The following is a 25,595-nucleotide window of genomic DNA, read 5'->3' on the forward strand; positions in this document are numbered from 1 at the left end:
ATGTTGCCATTGCAGCATATTTTTACATCAACCCTTCTTTATGTTCCCATTTAAGCTTCAGAACAGCCCTGTGTTGTTGATATTGTATTTGATTTGCAGATGAGCTCAGCCATGGAGCTGCAACAAGAACCTAGGTCTTGAAACTAGCAATAGAGTTCTTAGTACTGCCACTTCCCTGTGGACGTAACTTTTACTAATTTAAAGGGACTACTAGGAAATTTTCTAACAGATAAATTTGGGATTTGATAATCACACTTATGCCACCATAGGCCACTATTGTCCTTAAGGCTAATGTGTACCCCTGTGCACTGGCCAGCCAGGCCACTTGAACTGTAACTCAGCCATGTTGACTCATGGAATTGTTGCTGGCATCTTTCTAGGCTGAAACAATTTCAGCTTCAGTTTTAAGGGAGGTCTTCAATTTTTTATAGCACTGTTGAAGATGTAATTAGCCACTGTGTTGATATTCCTTAGTGGCATTCTCAGCTAGGTCTAGAATGAGCATCCTTCAGTCACACTTTATTTCAAAGGGGATGAACAAAAATCTTCTTGAGTTCATCTCTAGGTAAAGTAGTACTTTCTTGGGAAACAGTACTTTGAAATAAAGTACCCTGAAGATTTCTATCATAATTACTAGGTTGAGTCGGAATAGAATGGCATATGCAGTATTCAATTACTATAACTCTAGCCAGTTTGTTTCTATAGGATTGTCATCAATTTTTTTTCTGACCTATAGACTTATTTTCATGCCTATCAAATAGTACTAGTAAATAACTGGGTTGAACTCTTAATGGCTACCCTGTAACATACTCAGTGGAAAGGCATGTACCATTTTATAGCCACATCAAAGGGAAGGTGAAATATAACAATATAAAAACAGGCTATTAGACATATGTGCCTTTTTAACCAGTTCTAGGCTGTTAAAATCTATGTATGGAATCAAGATTAATATGAAGAATCATAATACAGGCAGAATCTTCATACATAGTTTAATTCTGATCATGCCCTTAAACTAAGCTTTATGGTAAATCATACCACAGTAGCAGCAGGCACTTGAAATACTGAATTTTATATAGCTACTATTGAAATTTTGTATCATTTCCCAGTGACTATGCAGTCTGAAATTTTAAAGCAGAAAAAGTTACATTTATAATAGGACTTTAGTTCATATGGATGTGGGTGAGATGGCGTTAAAGATTATGTGGCTCAGCCCCCAAAACTAAAGTCCTAAATTTCCTTTAAAGAAAGTAATTTGGTATTAAATGTTTTGTTCTGAGGGGTATCGGAAGTTTGCTTGTGAGAGTAATTGTTCCATCATCATCTTCTTTTGATTCAAGGTGACTTGTTCATTCTTTACAAACTTAAAAGATCTTCCTTTTTAAAGCACCTTCCTGAAATGAGAATCTGGAAGGAGTTTGAAAAAAGATCTTTAAGTGCTTATCTCATATATTTAAGTATGAAGAACCCTTTCCTTAAATCTTAGCCCACTATAATACTAAGCTTACATGGGGGGAAATGTGCTTTTCTCATTCCATGTTAATTCATAGCCCAATAGAAACGAACTGATTTTTGTTTTTGCATTATCTGTGGTTACCGGCAATGGATGATTGCTTTGCTTTAAAAGCTACAGAATCTATGTTTTAAATGGTTGATCTGTAGATTTAATTCTATCAAGGTACTTACACGTCAACTCCTAAGCAACAAAAAATTCCTTTTTGCCCTTCACTATTTACAGCCTTAGTTTCTGTAGCTAACTAGGCTGTATGATCCTATCCATGCCCTTCCCTTCCCTGACCGTGGACTACTCTTCCACAGGAGAGTAGGATGAGGGGAACATCCTCCTCGAGGTACCCTTAAGATGGCTCATTAGTCCACAGCCTTGCTGTAGCTCAATGGCAATTCCCAATGTCCCCAACACACTGTCCTTTAAGATATTAGTTAGGGAGGCAGATGGACCCCTAAGCCCTGAAGATGACAAAAGGTCTAATCCCCTAACTAATTTGTAGAGGAATCTTCTATGAATTTAGAGAGTTAAAGTCTCTTCTAAAGTCTTCTAAATGGGACTTACAAACCTAAGCTTCATTTTTATGAAAAGACCCAAGTTCCTGACCAACCAACCAATCACTCGAGTCCTCTTGTATGCCTGAGAGTACTGAGTATTTGGTACCTTATTTCTCATACCAGCCTTCTTTACATGATCTCAGTGCATGGACTAGTTTAGGAGCTCTGTCTGCTCTTTTTAACTGGGCAGAAGGGAAGAAAGACCTATAAGACTATTAACATTACTTTATCAAAAGACTGCAAAGCCTCATGCTCTTTGCTGAGAAGCACCAAAGGAACACTTCAGTTTGGAAGTATTCATTTTAAATGAAAATAGTAATTCAATAGCCCCTTATTTCAGGGAAGAGAAAGGCATTTTAAAGCTAGTACATTAGCTTTAAGTTTCCCCCTTGGTTATCAGTGTTAAATGGCTCTTACTTTCTTCCTGAAAGTTTCCCACCAGCCAGGTTTTGGGAGACAGATTACATCTCTGCCTGAGAAGATGCCTGAAAGAGAAAGAGAAGCATTTGTTATAGGCAGAATGCTGCAGAGGGGGGGAAATACAACAAACATTTTAGAACCAAAACGACTTGCTCAATTTCTGATACAAATACATGGACTCCCTGCTCTTGACATACCTGGATTGTATCCTTTACCTAATTTTGTCATAGTTCTAATCTGGAAAATCTGAGTTAGGCACCACATTTTGATTGGAGAGGCAATTGCAGAGATAGTATGGTCCAGTTGTCCCAAAGTGGGTACCAACTCCCTACACTCCCTCAGCCCGTCTCTCCTATCATTCAGTTGGACCTTTCCAGAGATCAAAAGAAAGTTGTACTATTAAGTTTCCAGGCATGTTACCCCCAACTATCCCCTCCTAGCCTTTTGTGGGAAAGGGAGGTGTGGGGAGTTACCAGTAACTGGGTCTATAGGCACTGGGTGCTGTCAGTAGTTGCTTGGAGAAAGAGTATCAAATGAGTTGGTGAGAAGAGCAAGTAGGTATAGGTAAGTTTTGCTGCTGTTGCCCTTGGGTGCTGGTGAAGGGACTGCCATAGAAATGGGAGCATGGCATTCTAGTCCTCACCAGGCAGCACGGGTGAAACAGTAATGGAAAACACAGCAGTGAGCCTTTGTCCCCATAGGAAGACTCACCCCCACCCCCCCGTCCACCCCCCACTTCTTCCTGGCAATGGTAGCATCTCCTCTCCTAGCATCTCATTTTAAAAAAAAATTTTTTTTAGCCTCACCCAAGGACATGTTTCCATTGATATTTTTTAGAAGAAGGGAGAGAGAGAACGTGACAGAGAGGCATCAGTTAGTTGCCTCCTGCACGTGCCTCAGTTGGGGATTGAACCTACAACCTGAGTATGTGCCCTGACTGGGAATTGAATCCACCATCTTTTGGTGTATGGGAGGACGCTCCAACCAACCAAGCTACACCGGCCAGGGAAACATCTTACTTGTTTTAATAGCTCTTGGCTCAAGCTTCTAAGAAACAAGCAAATGTCAGAGCTGTACCCTAATCCAGCACTGGGGTCTGAGGAGGGGTGTTTTCTTGGGTTATTCTACTTACCAGGCTCATCCCAGACACATCAGCACTACTGTGTGCCACTGGTGTGTCATCAGGGATGAGGGTGCAACCAGCCAGCATGTCCACAGAGGCTAAGATTGTGTCATACAGGTGATCTGCGTGGCTCTCCAGCTCGCTGGGCTGCTTTGAGATCCTCCTGAGGACATCCTTTAACACTAACAAAACAATTAGACCAAAGAAATCATGCAAGTTATTTTCAAAAGAACATACAAGGGTGTAGCATTTTTACATAATGGTTTCAGAATGTCTACTCTTAACTGACCAAGAAATACTATTGCACTGGTGGATCTGTTAACTTATGATTAAAGTGAGACAAGAATTTCTCTGGCTCCACTTTGGAATTACGTAATTCATAAAAAAGCAGGCATGGTTCTGTGGTGACTGGTATTATCCGACTTTTAGAGATAAGACTCAGGGCACACCCAGATCATGTGGGGCAGAAGGCTTAAATGAAAAAACAAGCCAGTATTAGGGCTCCTGGTCTTACTACCAGGTCCTATTAGCTTCTGTTGGCTGGGGGACTATCATTTAGCATGTGCATGGGTAGTCTGGTAACATTTGGGGATCCCTGTGAACCCCTTTTTGTGAGTTCTAGAACAGATTTCAAAAAAAAAAATCTAAAATCAAGCAAAGACAAGATGGTTAGCCAGCCCGGCATGGCTCAGTGGTTGAGCGTTGACCTGTGGACCAGGAGGTCATGGTTCAATTCCGTCCTGGCACATGCCCGAGTTGCAGGCTCAATCCCCAGTGTGGAGTGTGCAGGAGGCAGCCGATCAACGATTCTCTCTCATCATTGATGTTTCTATCTCTTTCCCTCCCTTCATCTCTGAAATCAATAAAAAGATATATAAAGTGTTCATTTGAGAAAGGGATGGGCTAGGTTCAGAGTGCATCCCATACAACAAGCTTGTTTTTTTCTTAAAAACCTTTATTTTCTTTGTTAAACAGAAAGCCTGCTCTAGTTTCCTGTGCTTTTATCAGCTGTGTTAACACTCCCTAGTTTCCTGCCTCAGCTGCACATCTGCCAGCAGTGGAAGGGGGAAAGGGGAAGCTGTATCTGCACCGGATGCTGACGGGTGGGCAGAAGCGCAGGCTGGCTGTGTTGAGATCAGCCCCAAGGGAAGCCACATCAGTGCACAGTCATCAGGGCAAAGTGCTGTCCTGACAACTCATGAGAGCTGCGAGGGGAAGGCCTGGCAGAGGAACGCAGCCAGGGTGCACAGTACAGCTCGCCTGTGAGGGCACCTGGGATGGGCTCTCCCCTCCACGTCCACCAGACCTTTGCCCAGTCTCCTGTGTGCTGTCAGTGGAGTTCAGGGGACTTAGATATTTTTGAACTTCTATTTTAGAATGTTAGTTTGGTTGGAGTCAAGTAAAAGGAAAGCTGGGAATAGGAATGAAATATTCCCAGTGAGATCTTATGTTTTAACTAGAGCCCGATGCATGAAATTCGTGCAAGAGTAGGCCTTCCTTCCCCCGGCTGCCGGCACCAGCTTCCCTCTGGCACCCGGGACCCCGGCTTCCCTTGCAGCCCCAGCTTTGTCCGGAAGGACATCCAGTCTAATTAGCATATTACACTTTTATTATTATAGATTTTATAGAGACGTGGTTCAGCTTGAGGCCAATAGGTTCCAGCCATTTGATCCAGTATAATGAGTAGTTTGTTGAGACAGGACTGGAATGAAAACCTGCCAGATTTCTGTGGAGAGGCCTTTGGCAGGAGGCTGAGATCGGGACATTTTGGGGGGAGTTCATCTGGCTTCTCATCCCCAAGGTTATGCTGTGGCAGAGGCTGGGGAGCAGTGTCTGTGCTTGGACTCTTACCGTGTGCCCTGGAGCAGCGATCACCAACCTTTCAGACCTCATGGACCACCAGTGGTCTGTGGACCACCCGGTTGGCGACCACTGCTCTGGAGTACACCTAGCTGGAAAAACCCTGTGAACATCAAGGAGAAATTGTGATTTCCACAAAGCAATCAGGTTCCTGGTGTGCCAAACAGGACGGGGAGGGGCAGTGTGTCAATCTGAAAGAGACTGGATACACAGAGCCTGAAAACTACAGAAATCCCCAAAGCCTCTTATTTTGACAGTAAAACACTCTAGACTCCTTTGAGAGAAAGGCAAAGTGGGATATTTTTATTACAAATTAAGCACTGAGAAGTTTTCTGAATTGTTTTTTAAATGAAGGTCAAAGAACTTGTCGCCTTTAAGAGGCCCATTGTTACATGTGGGCTCTGGGAAGAGTTTCCTGGTATTGAGCTCCTTCCCTTCCTGCTCAGGCCCCTGCCTGCACCTCCAGACACTGACAGCAGCATAGGAGCCAGCATATAAGGGCTGGAGCCAGGCTGCCATTCCTTGTGTGACCAAGGCAAATTCATCACTCCACTGGGATGACAGTAATAATAGTATCCATCTCACAGGGCTGTGATTAAGTGGGGAAAAAAGTGAACTGCTTCAGCAGTGTCTGGCACACAGTGTTCAGTAAAGTGCTGGTGTGATTACAGGTAGCAAAGGAGCTTGGCATACTGAACTTCTGCCCCAATCAAAACCAAAAAAACCCTAGTGCAAGAGAATACCAGAAGAGCCAAAACAACGGCTTCCCAAGGGCTGGGGATTACAGAGGTCTTATATAAGTCACTGGATAAGCACTACCCCTTGGAAATCCCTGCAGTGTCTCCATGGCTCCTTCAGTTCTCAACCCTGGTGATTTTTCTTCCCAGGGGACATTTGGCAATTGTGGAGATACGTTCGGTTGTCATAACTGGAGAGGGGTGCTACTGGCATCTAATGGGTAGAGGCCAGAAATACTGCTAAACAGCTTAGCATGCACAGGACACCACTTTCAAAGAAGTACGTGGCCCAAAATATTGGTAGTGCCGAGGTTGAGAGCAACTGTGCTCTACCACCTCTTAATATGCACCTGCCCACTACTTCTGGTCAGGAAAGGGCAGCCTCAATGCCTCTCAAGCCCGCAGGCCCTGCCCAGCTTTGCTTATACTATTTGCTTCTAGCATAAACACCATCTCCAAATCTGAGGCACAATATAGATGGCCTTTTAGCACTTGGATGTTGAGTCTCAGGAAACTAGGGGCTGCTTTTAGGAACCCATCACTTCATTGCTTTAACCTAGCATTCTCCTACCTCATCCTCCATATCACATCCACCTCCAGCAAGGGTAACACCATCATAAATTCTTGCACCATGCATGCTTTACTGTATTCTTGTGATTTTAACATTTTTCTACCTTGGAAATCCACCCTACAAAAAGGCTTGAGCTTAGTTTGTGTACTACTGTCCGCCCTGTCCCCTGTCCACTTCTTCAGTCTATTCCCTCAGACTAGACTGACTGCTTTTGAATCCTGAAAGAAATTCTTCCTGAAAGCAGATAACCAGAGAGGGTTCTGCCTGCTGGGAAAGGAGAGGAAGCCTCGAGGGCTCCCCATTGTGAACACCCTAGCCAAAAACCAAGGACATCTGGATTAAAACCAGCATTCCCACCCCGGACACCAGGAAAGATGAAAGCAGAAGCAAGAGTGTTGCTCTTACAAGCTTGACACTTGACTTCTACTCGGCTTTCCTCTGTGACTGCCTGCTACATGGTGCAGCTGTGGGGGCAGTGACGATGTGAGGGGCTGACAGTCTTGGGAATCCAAGGCAATGGGTGCATGTGGGAGTGGCTTCGGCACTACTGGCTCCTTACCAGTGTGTGTGTGGAGCCCTGGACTGTTGCTGACAGGCTGGCTAAATTCAAAGCCTCAAGCATCTCACCTGGGGTGTTATCCAACAGGCACTGAAGAAGAATCTCCCCTTCCTCTAAGACATTTTCCGCCAGGGACTGGTGTTCATCTATGTCTTTCTTAAATTGCTTAAAGTATATCAGAAAGAAAAGAAAAAAGCTTCGTTACTTTCATTTTATAGAAGTTATTCAAAATGATCCCTTGTAGGGTAGCTTGAGTCCCCTCTAACCTAGAATGTAAACCCACTGGTCTTCAGGACTCTCCAAGTAAAGAGCGTGAAGCTGAACCACCTCTTTGGAGCCCAAGGTAAATACAGAGGCAATCTTTTTTTTTCTGCTTAAAGTTTGACAAAAGAGTTTTCCCCCTTGGAGCCTGGCTTATCAACAGGGAGTCAGGGCTTCCTTCTTGTGCCACACCTCACAGGGTAGGTTTTCTTTAAATTCACAGGCAATGGGATTCTTAAAAAGTCCTCTATTCTAATGGAACTGGCAAGTAAGAGCCACAAGAGATGCTGTTAAGGTGACCACAGGGACTGCTGCCTCCCGTATCCTCCCTTAATATCCTGTTCTGTGTAGACTTTAGGCATCAAGGAAGCTGAGTCTCCAAAGGAGCTCATCTGTTTCCCCTCACAGGTACCACTCCTTGTCATCGATTGTTTTTGATGCACCTTTAGCCCCTAGATGTAAGAGTCAAAGCCATGACCACTTTTAGTATAGGGTGCAGAATGTGTTTCACATTCTGGTTATAATTTTCCTCTTGGATTTACTATATTCCTGTGTTCAGCCCTAATACTAGGCCCATAATGCTTATTATGTTATTCTTTAGTACTCTCGATGTCTATGTGCTGTCACAAACCCACTGCTATTAAGACAAAGTATGTGAAATAGAGTCCAGTTAAAATATTTGAATACACACCCATAATCATGCATATATTAGGTATGTAACATGGGTCAGAGTAGCTCGTACATGGGGAAGCGGGTGACGGAGTGGTCCCACAGTTGTGTGTATGACACGAGGGCTAGGCTTCACTGACCTGCAGGGATAACTCCCAGCTCAGATCTCACCTCTACCCACAAAGCAAGAATGTTGCTCTGGTTGGCCTGGAACTTGATGCACTGGACAGAATGAGGGACATAATAGAGGGAATGGAGTTGTTTCACTTGGCACCTACTCTGATGGGGGTGGGGCTGAGGCACTCTGGAAAGGCCACCCAGGTAAGTCTAACAAGGATAATTTCCTCTCCCCACAATGATATTGCCCTTGGGCCTCTGAGAGGTGGGCCCAGCACATGGAGGACTCATACTCAGCTTTGCTTAGTGTATTCTAGGCAAGGAACTCTCTGCATAGCAGGCAATAGCATTCCCACTAGGGTAGAGCAGCTGGCCCACCCAGATGAGGCTCCTCCCTTAAATTTTACTTGGCCCCAATTTGGAAAACAAAGGCCCTCCATCCTGCCTGGGTATGGTGGGAACTCTAGGCTCAGCCCAGCCTGGTGTGGCCCTGGCTCAGGAAATCACGGCCTCTTTTGCTGAAGGCAACCGGTCAGGTTATAATGTGGGAGAAATTCAAAGAAAAACCCTTTCAAAACCCTTTCTAGACTAGCATCAGGCTGAGACCACAAACACCCCTGCTCCTTCATTAGAGGTTATAAACATTTGGCCAACCAGACGTGCCAGAAGTCATGGTCAGGTCAGTCAAGGTTAATGTTATGTTTAGGGTAACTGTATAACACTGGGGATGAAGGGGAGCCTATTGATAATTATGCCAGAACAGTAGGCACAAACTCACCTAAATATTTTGACTCAAAGTAGTAATCAGAACCACCATTACAGAGATTTTTGAAATTAAAAAACCTCAGTTTTTTTTAGAGGCAAAACTCCCCAAAACAAAACACACTGAGAAGCAAATAGAGCTGTGTCTTTGTATAAATACCATCAAAATGCCCTGGATATGTTCTGGAGTCAGTATAATTTCAGCTTAAACACTTAAGTATCAGTCAGTGCTATCCAACAGAACTCTGTGGTGATGGAAACGTTCTACCTGCACTGCAGCCCCTGGGTCAGTGGTTCTCAACCTTCTGGCCCTCTAAATACAGTTCCTCATGTTGTGACCCAACCATAAAATTATTTTCGTTGCTACTTCATAACTGTAATGTTGCTACTGTTATGAATCGTAATGTAAATATCTGATATGCAGGATGGTCTTAGGCGACCCCTGTGAAAGGGTCATTCGACCGCCAAAGGGGTCTCGACCCACAGGTTGAGAACCGCTGCCCACGATGAATGTGTGACTAAACCCTTGGAAGGTGGTTATTGCAACTGAGAAATCTGGATTTTTAATTTTAAATAGCCATATGTGCCTAGAGACTCCATAATAGTACAGATGTGTGCGTCTCAATCCCTGAGATATTTGGAAAATTACATTGGAAATCACCCTTAAGTATTTTTGATTGAGGATAAATGTATTTTCTCTATTTGGCTTAGGAAATAACTGATACATTTTAGTTTTTTGGCATTAAGAATTTGAAAAGGACCTATGATTCGTTTTCAGGTAAAAGTCAACTGAGCCACAACATGCTATTTAAGCTTTTACTTTGTAATCAAATGACTTAGCCCCCTCTCATGAGTATTACCCGGTAAAGCTGCAGAGAAGACTTGAGACTTGTAAGGCTGGACTTGGGTGGAGTCAAGTGGTCGGTAACATCTGCTATGTTATACAGCCAGTGGATCAGCTCGTCTAGCTGACAGCAAAATGTCTGTGTAGACAAATAAAAGACACATGCTGTTTACATTTTCAAAAGGCTAAAAATATCCAGGGGATTCCGATGGACTGTGCACCGGTCCAGAGCATTCCTTCACTTGAGGCTTTGGTCTCTTGTCCTCCCCTGCCTGTCCGCATCCCATGACTCCAGACCTCTGCCAGGGCAACAGAACAGCCCACCTTGGTTCTGTCTCCCCTCAGCCTGATATGACACAAAAATGACAGACTCAGAAAAGCCAGCCCTGCATGCGAACAGAGCAGGGGTGAGGGCAGGGATGGGACACAGCACAGAAGAGGTATGCCTGCCACAGAAACCAGTTCCTAGCTCAGCACCACTAACTATCGGACTGTTCCTGGGGAAAATGTGGACATAAATGACTGGTTATGACTCACCTGAATGTCCGGCTGAGAACTGACAACGCACGCCCATTCTGCTTCCACACTGCTCAGGGAGTAGGGGCCCTAGAATCCTGCCAGCTACTCGCCCTGGGGAAGCTGTGAGCCAAGCACTTTACCTCATCATTTCTCTATCTTTTACCACAAAGGAGGGTACATGCTAACATTTCTCCCACCTGCTTTACAGTACAGATGAAATCATGCACGGGACATCTTGGGCAGGTTATTGCCCGCCTCCAGTGCTAGGAACCATCTCATGGGTACACGGCCCTCTGGCCGGCCACCCTGCTGTGGTGCAGATGGGGTGTCCACGTGCTCACCTGGGGCTCTCCCAGTGTGCGTGCAGAGAGCCACATTTCTGAACATACCTGTGTCAGGACTACGCAAGGCCCACCCTCCCTCAACACGAATTATTTCATTTAATCCACACAACACCCTGAAGTGTCACATCTCATTTTAGAAAAGCAAACTCAAGAGATTGAGCTGAATTCCTAAGACAGCAGTGCCATGATTCAAATTCAGATCAGCTAACAACCTTGTTCCCTGTAATAGTCATTATATCCAGACATTCTTGGTTGGTCCATGAGAGGTTCAGTGGCCAAGCAGTTGAGGAAACGGTACATCTAATAGCCCCTAACTCTGCAGTTACACCACTTTATTAAGTTGAAGCTCTGAGAAGGCCTGCAGTCAAGAGAGCACTTACTTGTGCAGAGTACCTCTTGATCTTCAAGGTCAAGAGCTTTGGGAAGCAGCTTGGGGTAGTAGTCAAGATCTCAGGCTCCAGCCCTTGCTAACTGTAAGTGGGCAGGTTGCCTAACCCTTTGCTGCCATTTTCTCTGTGAAGTGAGAACAACAGTCCTTATTGGGTAGCGAGTTGTGAGGATTAAATAGGATAAGGTACAGTACAGTGCCTGGCACATGAAGTGTGCTCAGTGTTTCTAAGTTTTGTTATTAAATCAGTGGGCAGGGGGAAGAAATGAGACACCTTTACACAAGCCTCTTAATGTTGAGTTTACCTTCACACAGTGCATGAGTGATTCTTTTCCCTGCTCTCTTCCTCTCCTGGGAGGCTGCCCTTTGAGGTCTGGGTCCAAGAATGTCTGCTGGTCCAAAATAACTGGGAAGGAGGAGCGTGTTCTCAGAGGTCCACAGGAGACCCCCAGTGCCTGGCTGCTCACCAGACTGCCGTCCCCTGCAGAGTCCCTTGCATGGAGAAAGGAGCGGAGCAAACAGTGGTTCTGCTCCTCAAGTCCCCCAGGCCCTCTGGGGACAGCCCCAGAGGGAAGCTGGCTTTGGCTGGAATCCGATGGGAAGGAAGTGGGCCCATCACTGTTCGACACATCCAGGGAGCTCTGCCCTTCAGCAGCTCTGGTGGGCAGGGTCACCAAAGTGGGAACAGAACCTAGATATGAAACCAAGCTAGAAACCTGTGTCAGCCGAGTGGGCAGGGCAAGATACTCGTCATCACTTTCTAAGTCCTCTTCTGGTTTCCATCCAGACTCCATGCAGGCAGGGCGCTGGACACCTTGGCCAGCCCCCTTCTCTCTTTCTGGCCCGGATGAGGGCCATCCTCTGTCCCATGTCCTCAGTTGGGGAGGGCCCACCTCGAGGTGCTTGCCCGCGGTCCGCCAGTCCTTCATACCCCTCAGGGCTGGGTCTCTCCTTTCCCAAGTAGTATCCTTGCTGCCTGCGGCTCTGGGAGTAGATGTGAGCTGGCTACAAGATGCCAGCCCCACGCTGCCCTGCTCCTGGGGTACTCCAGAGTGCCACCGTCTAAAGCTTGGTTCTCTGGGCCCAGAGAATGGCAGGGCACTGGCATCCGCTGGTGGGCAACTGCGGGAGACATTAGTGGGTGACTTTAGAGTGCTTGCTGGGGAGACAGAAAAGCTATCTAGGTCTACACCTGAGTCCTGCAGGACAGGATCAGCCAGCACGCGGCTTTCCAGATGCCTTGGGAGCCGAGGCCTGGGCCTAAGTGGGTAAGTATAGTCCAGCAGGTCTTCATACTCTTTATTTGGGTTCCACAGGGGGGAGCGGCGGTCAGGGGAAGGCGGCAGGGAATCTGGCAGCACGCAGGCCCAGTACTCGGCTTGGAAGGATAGATGCCTCCTGCGCAGCCCAGGACCATCACCCCCAGAGGACACAGGCTGTGGAGACCACTGGAGCTGAGGCCCTGGTCCCACCATGGAGGGGGCCGACTGGGGGCCAACCAGCTCCAGGGAAGAGACCTTGGCAAGGGAGCAACTCTGAGGCTCCTCCTTCTCTTGGTGTCCTTGGGAACTGCTGCCAGGGGATGAGGCAGACACTCTGCAGCTGGGAAACGGAGGAGCAGTGGCACCTGGGCTCACCGTGGACCTCCACTTTGACGAGAAAGGGAAACCTGAGATGTGAGGCTGTTGGCTGAGGGCCAGCACCCGCGGTGACTCCAGGGGGGATGGGTCATCTTCGGTATCAGCATCATGTCCTGAGCAAAGGGCTGTGGCTCTGGGAACGGTTGTAGCCTGAGGTAGCTCCTCTGAGGCAGAAAGCCTGGTGTCCTCCATCTGCAATGAGAAGAGGGAAGAAAAAGTGGTAAGTAAGCTACATTTCTTTTTTTTAAACATAGATGTATCATAGTTTTACTTATTTCTTTTTAAAAATATATATATTTTATTGAGAGAGAGAGGGTTAGAGAGATAGAAACATGAATGAGAGAAGAACATCACTGATTGGCTGCCTCCTGCACATCCCTACTGGAGATTGAGCCCGCAACCCAGGCATGTGCCCTGACCAGGAATTGAACCTACGACCTCCAGGTTCCTGGATTGATGCTCAACCACTGAACCATGCCAGCTGGGCTACATTTCTTTCTTAGATGATAAATCGGGAGTTTTCTTTGGGGAGCCCAGGTGACATTCAGGAGAGGTCTTGACATGAGTCTGCTACCCGACGCAAGAATCAGAGTGCTGCTAGTGGCAGCATGAGACTCTTCCCCAAGCTGATCCTACCCTCAGCCCTTTCAAGAGTTCTTCCTCCAGACACCCTGCCTGTGAGAACTCCGAGCGCTTTGGCATGCAGAAGCTGGAACACATTGCCTAGCCTTTCAGAAGAGGATAGATGAAGCCTCAATCATTCTGTCACTGACAGGAGACACATCCAAACCCACTCAGCTCAGCTCATATGCCAGTGGTAATAAATAATGGCAAAATGATCATTCGTCTCAGCCTCTTTACTCTGAAATTTTTATCTGCTTGATGAAGAACTTGCCCTGAGGGAGGCCAACAGCATAGTAGTTACAGCCATGGGCTTTGGAACAGATAGACCTGGTGCTAATCCCTAACTGCCACCTTCCAGATGTATAACTTTGAGCCTTGCTTCCCACACCTATAAATTGGGGATAGTAATAGCACCACTTCCTCAGGACATGAGGATTACATGAGCTCGTGTGTGAAAAGCACAGGGTGAGAGCTCAACACAATAGGAGTTACAATAAGCAACAGACTCACATCATGAAACCGCCCAATTGGCTTACTGGTATTTCCTGCCTCACTGAGTCTCTGACTCACAGGTTCCCTGAGCCTCCCACCCCCCTGGCTCCCAGGCAGGTGGGCCCAGCTTGTTTTCTCCCACAGTCACGCTCAGAGGCTCCTCGCAGGATGGGACTCCATAGGGGCAGCATGCAACAGCCAAGGCCACAATGACACTGAAGAGATCAAAGTCATTCCCATGAAAGGGCTTGGCAAGCAGAGCATAATAGGATGTCAGAGCTGGGAGGGATAGGTCACACAGGTCACCTTCCAATTATACGGAGGGCCTGAAAGATTCAGTGATTTGCCCGCGGTCACAGAGGCAGGCAGGACTCCTTCTCCATGTGAATCCCACTAGGCAAGACTGCCCTGCACTCAGGGAGGCCCAAGAAATTTTCCTTGCCCAGCAACAGTGCTGCCCACCACAGGGCAGCTTTGTGAGGTTTCCTGAGTTCCAAGGACATACAGTCTTAAAGCCCTCAGGAGACCACAGCCCTGGGCCCTCCTTCCTCAAGTCTCCTCAGGGCCCCCAAGGCCTTCGGATCACCAAGTCAGAAACAGGACAGGGCTCCCCCATTGAGAGCATTCCTGGCCCACCCCTCTGGGTCACTAGTCTCTTAAGGAACAGGGGATGCTGTGGACAGAGCCCCCTGCTGGCCTCAAGGCCCAATTCTCCAGATGAACCTGTAAAACAGAAATCACCTCCCCCAGGCTCCCCCAATGCCCCATCTTGTACAGGGACTGGGAAAGCATGTAAAATGGTGACAAATGCTGGCACGCACCCCCAAAAGACAGCATTAGGCAAATCTACAGTGCCACTGACCTTAGTAGCTACCTGGCTTCCCACAGAATGCAGATCTGTCCCCACACCGGCAGGAGGAAGCAGGCAACTGAGAGCAGGCTGAGATGCACCAGCCACTGGCTCCCTGCTGGTGTTGCTGGCCTGTGACTGGCAGGCTCCAGAGGGGCAGCAGAGAGGGGCAGGTAGGCCCTCTGTCCCCCACACAGGGGAGGCAGGCCCTCCCTCAGCTTCCAGGCGTGGTGGCTGCTCCCCACTCACAGACCCCGGGGTGTCCGCCTCCTGCTCTCTGCAGCTCCACCGCCCACAGGACGGGGCCTTTGTGTCCAGGGACGCCTCCACCTCTGCCTTTTCTTCTCCCAGGGCCATTGATGCGTCCCTAGGTCCGGGTTCTCTGAAGCCTTCAGCTGCCTATAAAGTGGGAAAGGGAGACAAAAAGATAAATTCTCTACATCTGTGTAAGGCAACCTTGCTTTTTAATTATTAAGAAAAACTTTTTATTTTTGGCCAAAGGAAAACAAACAAATGATGGCTACTTCCTTAGAGAAGAACAGAGGCCCAAGACCAGCGTTTCCTTGGCCCCAAACCCTTCCGAAGGGAAGGCAGGAACACAACATTTTGTCCTCTGCTTTTATGTGGCCTGTGCCAACCCCAGCAATAGGTCCCAGGAGGGTAAATGCAGGCCCAAATCAGAGGCAAGGCTTAGTCCTCACTAAAGTCACCTTTTCGTCCCTGTCCCTTCAGCCCAGCCCCACTGGGTAAGAGGCCTGGCCTGTGCCAGCCCAGCTGCGGATCTGTTGTCGAAACGCCCCTGTCAGCAGGTGGCTCTGGCTTGGCACTGACTGCTCTGCTCTGCAGATCAAGTCAGGGCACGCCCAGGCCTCGGCTGAACCCAGGGTGCTCTCGCAGTGCCCACTCTGCCCTGCAGAGAAGGCAGGACCCTCTCAAAGCACAGAAACTATGCCCCAGGTTGTGGGGCAGGTTGAGAAGAGAGAGATACACAAGGCAGCAGGCAAGGAGGGAAGAAGCAACACATAGGAGGCGGATCTGAAAATAGGTCTGTTGCTGTAAGAGCTTTGGGAACAGAAGGAGACCCCCTCAGACTGTGTGTAGGCTGCTGCTGGGAGCACAACTATGGGAGGACTTGGAAGGGGAACAAGGGACCCTCGAGCACCCAGGATTTCAGCAGCTGCCTGAAGTACAGTGGGCCAACCCCAAAGCCAAAACTTGGACACAAATAGCCTTGTTCCCTCAGAGACCAGGAGGTGAGTGATGGCAAGCAGGTGGGAAGTCTGAGAAAGTGGAGGAAGCTGTGGATGTGGGCTTACCCTGCTCAGCTCACACACCAGGAAACACAACTATGTGAGGACAGCTATCCCGAGACCATCCATACAGGAGGTCCTGCCCTGCCTGCCTGGCACTGAGGCTCCGAGCCACTTCAGAGGCCACCCTAGGGCGGAGCACACACTTCACATGTACCCCCGTTTACTTCTCACAACCACATGTGGATAAACTAATCAGGAAAACTATTTTTTTGGACAATTTCAATATATGGCTGAAAAATAAAATGTATCCCTCCGCTCTTGTCCCTATTCCTCCCTAAAAGGAGCCAGTGCATGCAGGGCACCACGACAATGCCTGGCACGGTGTCAGCTAATGCCACCATGGTCAAGGGGGCTGTATGTGTGACAGAATCAGTGTAACAAGTTACAAGGAACAAAGTCCAAGAGAAGGAGAAAAAGCAACCTATTTTTCATATAAATCAAGCAAAATATTTACTATTAGATAATGCCACACACAAAAAAACAACAGGCAAACAGTCTCATTAATTGTATGTATGTCTCTCATCTGATACATATGCAGCAAACACAAAAATCTATTTCATCCTTCTGTTCTGTTTTTGACATAAAAATAGCGAAATGTATGGGACATGCTTTTCTCTTCTTTCGAACAAAATCTCTTAGCGATCATTCCTTAGCCTTACAGAGCTTCCTTGTTCTTTGTATCACTGCCCAGTACTACAGTCCATTGTAAGACTGCACACTAGTTAATTTCACCAGTCTACTAGTGGACATTTGGGTTATTTCCAGTTTTTCGCTATTACAAACTGCTGCGGTGAATGCACGAACACACATCACTGGCATGCATGCTAGCACCCCCACAGCATAAATAGCCAGAAGTAGAACTGCTGAGGCCAACGATCCCTGCATTTGTACCCCTGGCATACGCTGCCAAGTGCCCTCTATGGGATGGCATCAATTTACACTCCCACCAGCAGCATGTGAGGGTGCCAGTTTCCCCTGGGAGGCAGGTCCTTTTATTCTCAGACGGGGAAACCAAGGCTGAGAGAGATTCCACGCTAGAACTGTGGGACTCCAGAACCTAAGCTCTTTATGAACCAACGAGGGAACAAGTCACAAAGCAGAGGCACACAAAGTAGAAGAGCGAAGAGACTGATCCAGGGACAGTGACCAAGTCCTGCCGAGATAGACTTTCATGGAGCCACATCCTCACCTTGTGGCTATTTAAGAAACTGCACATGAAGACGTTTACAGGCAAACTGTTCTCACAATGATGGCGATAAACTGAGCCCATGAGCAGGAAAAATCAGGGTGATGGCTGAACCTGGCCCCTAGCCCCTAGCCCCTAGCTTCTACTTCTCGCTCCATTCCTAAACTCCATTCCTAAACTCCCTACTGGCTGCTGCTGGGCCCTGATAGGTGGCAGCTAATCTCCCTTTCACGCCCTGACAGTCCCCACTCCACTAAAGGGTGTGGTTTTAAAATGGGGCTGGATTAAGAGGATGCTGGGCAAGAGACGGGTGCAAACGAATGATCTCTGTCTTTGTTTTGATGTTTTGTTTTTTGTCTTGTCTGGATTCCAAAATAAAGTGTCCATTTATCCCTGGGGGGGTTGTGATTTAGAATTATAAGCTATTCAGGAGACACCTCTAGGGAACTTCCAAGTATACACACAAACCTGAGCTAGGTTAACAGTGTCGCCAGAGGCCTTTTAGCAACCAGTAAGGAGGTCTGAAATTTAAAGACTTTCATGGAAATGGTACTTCTGAAAAGAGAGATTACAGGGGGTTATTTTCTCATCTGGATAAGCAGTTTCTTCATAATCTCATTTATTAATCTGACAAATTCTTTCCCTCCTGTGCTACACAAGTTTATTATGAGAATCACACAGATACATGTAAAAGAATAAAAAGAAGCCCATGAGAGTTCATTCCAAATTGTACATAAGATGCTACAGAATACAAAGAGAAGGGAGAAGTCACCTGGGTAGAGATAATGAGGGAAAACTCCTTGAAGTAATGACTGCTGAAGGCAGACCATTTAAAAAACATCGATCATGTTGAAGAAAACAGTGGCCTAGCAAATGCCCAGTTTTCGATTTCTAGGGCTTGACCCTGTCTGCACTTGCCAGGTGGGCATCTGTAATACTGCACGAAGGTCCAGTCCTCATTTACAGATTCTAGATTTTACACATCATCCTTTCTGACCACCTGGGTTTGAGAGTGGAGGTGTGGGATCTGCTTGGACCCTTCCAATGAGAGACAGTTTACTCCTTTTCAAAGCACCCAATGATCTTATGCTCAGTCTGATAAAAACGACTTGCTGGGCTGGACCAACACTGTCCCTGGTTAGTAGCTTTAAACAACCTGGTATTCTGCGTGGGGCTTCCCTGCTCTTAGCTCACATTTTACAGTGCTCCTGGGGGCTAGCAGCTCCGTGGTGGGCAGAGGCCTCAGTTGGCCTCCTAATGGAAGCACCAGTAGATTGCGTTGAGTAACTGGAGGCCTCAGGGCACAGACAATGAACAATGAATTCAACCCTCCCATCTGAGAATGGTCTGTACACACCATATCTGCCAAACCAAGAGACAAGCCACACAAGCTTCAGGATATTCAGGGACCACCTGCACTTTGCTGTTAAACTTCTCCACTAGTTTCCAGGACTTGCAGAGGCCACATGACCTACCAGATATAATTAGGAGTGATGTAGGCTGGCTTGGCTTACTCCTACCCTACAGTAAAAATATGCTCACACATCACGTATGTAGTAACACTAACTCCATGAGCCTGGACATCTGACCCTTCCTGGTGTCTGGTGCATCACCCTTGTGCAGTCCTGTCCCAGCTGCCAGGACTTCATCCCACTTGCTCCTATCCCGGATGGAGGAAGGAGAACTGTGAACTGGGGCGGGGTGTGCGTGGGGGGTGGGGTGTGTGTGGAAGGATGCTGTTCCTCTCTTCGCTAAACCACTCAAATATATGAATGATCAGCTAGGGAGCAATCCTCCTCTGATCAGAAAAGGACTTTCCCAGAATTCTTTAAATCATGAGCTCCCTTTGAAACAATCTGATTTATACCAACTTTTTCTTGGAAGGGCCGTCTTTGAACCTGAGCGTGCAGACAGCCACCTGTACCAGCAAGGGCAAGGTGTTTCTTGACATAGCAAGCCCTTACCAGGTCAGGGGCCAAAACCCCAACACTCCTGTTGTTTTCACAGGAGGCCACAGGTATAGTGGCAAGTGCCATGCACACACGGGGGCAGAATCTGACCAGAGAACCAGACAAAGAGGCTCTCAGTACTGCTCTTTCTCACAGAACATGAAACTGCCCACAAGGAAAGGAGGAGGGGAAGGGTAGAACCCAGTGCTGTAGGTTGTTGGAAGGCTTCTGGGAACTAGATTAATAGGAAAAAGGAGCTTAAAGGCAGAAGCTCATCTATATGTGGGAGGCAGCAGGAAAGGGGGTAAAGACATATGTGGAGGAGGCCAACAAAAGGGGCAGTCACAAGAGGCCCAGGCCTGCCTCAGAGCAGGGTGGATGCCAGCGACACTGTGGCTAGAGGTTTGAGAATGGGAGGCCAATGGCCAAGAGCAATTGCCGTCCCACCTGCTCCTTCCCTGGCTGTAGAAGCCCTGAAGCCCCTTCGTCCTCCACACTGGTCCCGTTTTCCCTGTAAGGCAGGTCACCATGAGTGCTGGGTCCCCTCCTTTGCAGGTGGAAGTAAAGCAAAGTGAAAAGGAAGACCAGGCTTAAACTGCAGAGGGGGAGATATGACTCCAATGGGCTGATGCCATCCTCAGGATCCTCGGGTACCAGCAGCCCCTTCTCCCCCCAGGGCTGCTTCCCCGCCTTTGCTTAGTGAAAGAAAGGGTCCTCTGGGCCCTAGGAGGAGCCACTGGGTCCTTCCAGATCAGCGGTTCTCAACCTGTGGGTCACGACCCCTTTGGGGGTCGAACGACCCTTTCATAGGGGTCGCCTAAGACCATCAGAAAACACATACATAATTACATATTGTTTTTGTGATTAATCACTATGCTTTAATTATGCTCAATTTGTAACAATGAAATTGGGGGTCACCACAACATGAGGAACTGTATTAAAGGGTCGTGGCATTAGGAAGGTTGAGAACCACTGTTCTAGATCAATGTGGTGGGAAGGCTGTTGCCAGAATGCTCTCCAACCCCCCTTTCTCTCTCACTCACCCACTTACTCACTCACTCACCAGCTGGCTGACTGACTGGGACCACCAGACAGCCTCACAGCAGGCCAATCTTCTAACTTGTCCTGAGAGGTCTTTGGGTGACCTTTAGAGACACAACTGCCACATCTACAAGGAACTGAGGACTGAGCTCCTAGCCACCTCTCCCCTAAACCCCAAGCTCTCCTTAGCAGTCAGCAGACTGTTCCCGTCCAACGAAGCTCAAAGTGCGAGGATGATGAGGACTGAACATGTCAATCAACTGTACCCTCTATTCCCACCAAGAGCAAGGCAGAAAAACAGCTTCCCTGGAACAAAAAACTGCTCCTACTGTCCCAGGAAGCTGGCCCTGGACCAGTTCCACAAGCCACTGCTTTTACTGTGCTGACAGTTTGCTGTGAGCCCATCAGGCTACACATATGAAGACGGATAAGAATCTTGCTGAATTTCTCAAGAGAGGCTATGAAGAATGTTACTCAAGTACCAAAACCAAAGGTTCCTATTAGAGAACCCAGGAGACAAGAATTCTCTGGTCTCAGTAAGAGAAACAGCTGTTTCACTGAGCAGCCAGTTGATTTTTATAGTTAATGGCAAAACGGATTTTTAAAAAATATTTCCTCTTTGCTTTGGCTGCTAAGAAGCTCAGGACCAGATCTGTAGTCCCACACCAGCAAAATATATAGGACAAAGAGGCAGTCATTTTTTGTACTGATCTTACCCCTCACTTCTCTCTTCTTTTACCCTCTGTCTCAATTACTTTCATTAAAAATCCTGTTACACTGAAAGTATCCTGGAGAGATTCCTCAAATCATTTTTTTGGAACAAAATAAGAGGAACTGTTAAAAAAACAGAATAACCGCCCTGACCAGTTTGGCTCAGTGGATAGAGCGTCGGCCTGTGGACTGAAAGGTCCCAGGTTCGATTCCAGTCAAGGGCATGTACCTTGGTTGCAGGCATATCCCCAGTAGGAGGTGTGCAAGAGGCAGCTGATCGGTGTTTCTCTCTCATCGATATTTCTAACTCTCTATTCCTCTTCCTTCCTCTCTGTAAAAAAAATCAATAAAATATATTAAATAAAAAACAAAAAAACAACAACACAGAATAACGGGGGGAAAGCTCCTAAACCCGACTTCATCCCAATACCATAAGAAAACAAAACCTGTTTATCAGTACTTCTAAAACGCAAATGCAGATACTTTTGTTAGTACCTTTCTATTCAAAGTGTGTATGTAAGTTCACGGACCAGCAGCATCTACATCACTGTAGAGCTTGCTGGAAATATAGATTCTCAGGACCCACCCCCTACACCTGGAATCAGAATCTGCACATGAGCAAGAGGTCCAGAGGACTGGTAAGCACCATGTTTCAGAACCGCCAGGTTGGAAAGCCCATGTCTGCACTGTGAAGCAGAACTATAATGGCTTTATGCACATTCACTGAGTGCCTATCTTCTGCCGGGCACACAGAAGAAAACTGATGGCCCTGTCCTTAACGTCCTTCCAATAGGACACTAGAAAAAGCTCACATCTTGTGACAGGTTTTTAATGGCTAATTACAGAATGTCACGGCTGGATGGGAGTCCCCAGAAAGAACAGCATTCCCTAGAAAGGATTCAAGATTCTCTGTGGCTTCAGTAAAAGCAGAATCAGAAATCAGAATTCTCCTGTGACAGTTACAAGTAGTGGTTTTGTTTTGGAAACTCCAAATAATTTAAGAGAAACTGGTGTGCAAAGGGAACCTACAGCTGGAAGGAAATGTATAACTTAGCCTGTTTCCTGCAGCCAGAAAGTGGTACAGGAAAACCTGGAAGTGAGGCAATCTCCCCGAGGGGTTACATCTGCAACCTCTAGGTCTGGCAACCAGGTCTAGAACCAACAGGAAGATTTCTTCCACTTTTCACGTTTACGAACAACTTTCAAGACAGGAACCAGTTTCTTCATGAGAAGAGATTTGTTGTAAGGAGAGAAGCGACCCCGGGCTCTGCCTCTCTCTGGCTGAACTAACCAACCATCCTAAAGATTTTCTGTCAACCACACCAGGACCCCTTTTACTCCTCTGCTCATTTTGAGTAGGAGGCCACATTTTGAGCATATCCATTCCCATCATAATACTTGCCAAAATGTTATTTGGCGCTTCAATCTCTAGTGGGTCGCAAGACTAAAAGCATAAAGAGTTAATTTCTATGGAATAGAGGCATACCTTGAGACATTGCGGGTTCAGTTCCAGACAACGGCAATAAAATGAGTTATAATATTTTTGCTTGAAGGGTCTTGCCTTCAATTTGTCTAAAATGCAACATCTGTGCAACACAATAAAATAAAGTTTGCCTGTATGCACTTTTACTGAGGGAGGCTGGGGTGGGATCTGAAAAGGTTTAAGGGATTTTTAAAAATCAAGAAACACACAGGACAAACGCAGACAGGTCCTAAAGGGTCAAAAGCCATGCAGATATTTAGTATTAGTGAATCTGTTCAAGTATCTGTTTATTTTTATCCTAACAACTGCTAACAGCTCCTGAACATTTCCTGTGTGCCAAGGACTATGCTGAGCACTTTCTGTCAATTACTTAATCCTCAGAACCCATGGAGCAGCTCCCATTTTACAGATGAGGAAAATGCGACATACAGAAGTTTAATCACTTGTCTGGAGTTAGTAACATGGAAGAGCTAAAGTCTGATTTGACTTGGAGGTCTCCCTACCCCGTAAGAACAATTGGTCCAACAAGGTAACGAAAGTACAGTTTTCGTTTTGTACACTTTTGGGCTGTGCTGCTGATTTTTTGTTTTCTTTTGGCTTCCTTCAGTCAGAGTGACTTCTATGTCCCAAGCACTGTGCCAGGGGCTGGGGAAACCACACAGCAGCAACAGAGGGCAGCCTACAGGAGGGAGTGGCGATCAGTTGTGGGGAGCGGGGAGAGCTTTAAGAAGCTTTCCCAAAGAGGCGAAACTGAGTTCTTTGCTCTTTTCTGTATGGAGTGGCCCAGAATCGATGGATCCAAGTGGCGGAAGAAACAGGGATGAGAAGTTGTGACCTCTACTTCTTTTAACCAAGCCCAAGACCCTTGATTTCTAACATCACACACTCTGCCAAGCATTTTAACAACATTCTTCATAGATCTAGGAGCTGTTGGGGTACTTACCAACGCTGGCTATCTTGGGACTACCTCCCCCCCACCTCCAGTGACCTCCAATGAATTCCCAGGGAGGTCCAATGTGCTCTGGCAGGTTTCCGCTCATTTTTATTACAAACAATACACCGACCCTAAAGGGGCTGAAACAGGCTTTGGACAACGCGCCCCTGGGCCGCATACAGCTGTTCCCGCGATGGCAGCTGGAAAGGCTGGCCCTTCCAGGCATGAGTGAGATATCTTGCGTTTTCCCCTTGGCAGCCGTGGACAGCTGCATACCAGGCGACCAGAGCGCATCATTCGCCGTCCTCTTCCCCGCGGGAATGACCCTGAGCTGCGAGCCTGGGTCGGAGTCGCTTATACCCCGGGGCACCGGGCCCTCGGCGTGGGCGCAGGGTCAGCGGCACAATCCCGGGCGAAGCCCGGAGGGAAAGTGCGTTCCCGGGAGGCAGCGGCCCAGCAGCCGCGCGGCTGCGAGTTCGCCGGGCCACGCGCGCCCCACCCCCCGCCGCGCTCAGGCTTCCCAGTCCCGGCTCCCCCCTCCGCGCCCCGACCCCTGGCCCCGACCCGCGCCCGCCGGTCCGTCCGCAAAATGGAGGCGAAGGCACGAGGCGCCCCGGCGCCCAGAAAGCCTTCGTGCCCTTCCAAGTGGGGGACGCGAGGCCCGGCAGCCCGCCCGGTCTCGCAGACCCGGAGAGGCCCGCAGGGCACAGGGGGCCGGCCGCGCGGGAGGGGACTTGCCTGGGCCGCCGCCTCCGGACCCGCGGATCCCCGACGCCCGCGCCGGGCACTACCTACCGCGCCTCGGCCGCTCCGGACGCCCCCAGCAGGCCTGCGGCAGCGCCCGCGGCGCCAGCGGCCCCATACGGCAGCCCCGCGGCTGGGGTCCAGGTGCAAACCGCTGCCCCCGCGCGGGAGCCCAAACGCTTGGGGCGGGACCGGGTGCCGGACACGCCCTTCGCATCCCTCCCGCCTCCGGGCGGAGGGAGCCTTGGGCGAAGCACGGCCAATCCCAGCCCTCGGTCCAGAGAATCGGCCAATGGAGGCCCGCTCCTTCGAGAAGAGCCCACCCCTTGTGACGGATTGGCGTATGGGAGGCCGGATCTTCTTGGGGGTTCTCGGCCTCCTTCCCTCCCTCGCCTTCCGCGCTCGCCGCTCACGTTCGCTAGTTCCGTGCCCGTGGGGTCGTGCGAGGGCGCGTCTGGCGGCGCGGCGGGTGGATGGATGCCGCCGCGGGCGCTCTTTCCCTGCGTGTAGGCCGCGCCCTCAGTCTGCATTCGGTTATTCATTCATTTTGCTCGGAGCGCGCTGCTATGCCCGGCGCGCCGCTAACGGGATTCCGCCGAGCAGGAAACGCTAGAGTTGGGTCACTGTGCTGCCGGGCACTGCCGGAGTGGGGGCAGAGCACGAGGAGGTTAGAGACTTTGCCCTGCCCAGGAGTCACAAACTTTTGACAGCAAGAGAGAAACTAGCCCACAGATGGTTTTGTTTGTTTTTGTTTTGTTTTTTTTAATGAGAATTTAAGCCCAAAGGACAGCAGCACTTATGTGTTAAGTAACAGCCAGCCTATACATTTGTTACCTGCTTGACATCTGAAGGCATTTGTGTTTGTGACCCTTGGTCTTCTCTGAATATACAGCTGGAGAGAGAACAGGTCAGGTGGAGAACCAGGGCACCAAATCCAACCGAAGGGAACTTGATGGGGGGTGGATCAAGGCTGAATGAATAAGATTTCAAAAGTCCGAGGGACTTCTAGATGGTAGAATTTGACATAAGCAGACTCTAAGCTGGAAAGTAATTCTGAAGTTAGCAAAAGACCAGCACAGTCCTGACCCGCCGCTGTGTGTGTCTGGTCCCACGTCACATCCCACCACCTTCATAGGCCCACCCTGATCTCAATCAGATGTGCACGCTCCCTCCTTGGACCTCTGCAGCACACCATGTGTACCTTTCCTGTGGCCTGTTTCATTTTCTTCCCCGTATGATGTCCTCATCTGTAAGAGGGGATCAGGTGGATGGCTTCTAAGGGTCTTTTCAGCTCTGACATTCTGTGATTTTGTGTCGTAAGCATCTTTTGTTTTTGCCTGACAAGTAATTTTTCTTTGAGGAATTGCCTAAAATCCCCTGGATCAGATGGCTC

At 48.2% G+C, this 25,595-nt stretch overlaps 1 protein-coding gene and 1 long non-coding RNA gene across 2 annotated transcripts; one reads left to right on the forward strand and one right to left on the reverse strand.

The window, feature by feature from the left end:
- Positions 1-972: 972 nt before the first annotated feature.
- Positions 973-24,503, reverse strand: CEP68 (centrosomal protein 68). The gene is made up of 8 exons (XM_014446707.2): positions 24,254-24,503; positions 14,854-15,240; positions 11,541-13,067; positions 10,001-10,123; positions 7,400-7,496; positions 3,614-3,786; positions 2,479-2,546; positions 973-1,404 (listed from the first exon to the last, which is right to left on the reverse strand). Exons 2-7 carry the CDS (start codon positions 15,196-15,198, stop codon positions 2,523-2,525), a joined length of 2,289 nt encoding a protein of 762 aa, XP_014302193.1. The 5' UTR covers positions 15,199-15,240; positions 24,254-24,503; the 3' UTR covers positions 973-1,404; positions 2,479-2,522.
- LOC111823744 lies at positions 12,961-13,717 on the forward strand. Its single transcript, XR_002826818.1, has 2 exons — positions 12,961-13,099; positions 13,379-13,717. It is a non-coding gene; the product is annotated as an uncharacterized LOC111823744 (long non-coding RNA).
- Positions 24,504-25,595: the final 1,092 nt, after the last annotated feature.

Source organism: Myotis lucifugus, unplaced genomic scaffold, assembly GCF_000147115.1.
Source record: "Myotis lucifugus unplaced genomic scaffold, Myoluc2.0 scaffold_6, whole genome shotgun sequence".
Lineage (NCBI taxonomy): Eukaryota > Metazoa > Chordata > Mammalia > Chiroptera > Vespertilionidae > Myotis > Myotis lucifugus.

What these genes read in the sequence shown, in the direction of transcription:
- CEP68 (XM_014446707.2), bottom strand. Translation starts at nt 15,198, where the DNA reads ATGGCCCTGGGAGAAGAAAAGGCAGAGGTGGAGGCGTCCCTGGACACA. An exon ending in CCTGTTGGATAACACCCCAG is followed by an intron (nt 3,787 to 7,399) that starts GTGAGATGCTTG and finishes TTGTTTTGTTAG; the next exon opens with TGTTAAAGGATGTCCTCAGG. An exon ending in ATGTGTCTGGGATGAGCCTG is followed by an intron (nt 2,547 to 3,613) that starts GTAAGTAGAATA and finishes TTTCTCTTTCAG; the next exon opens with GCATCTTCTCAGGCAGAGAT.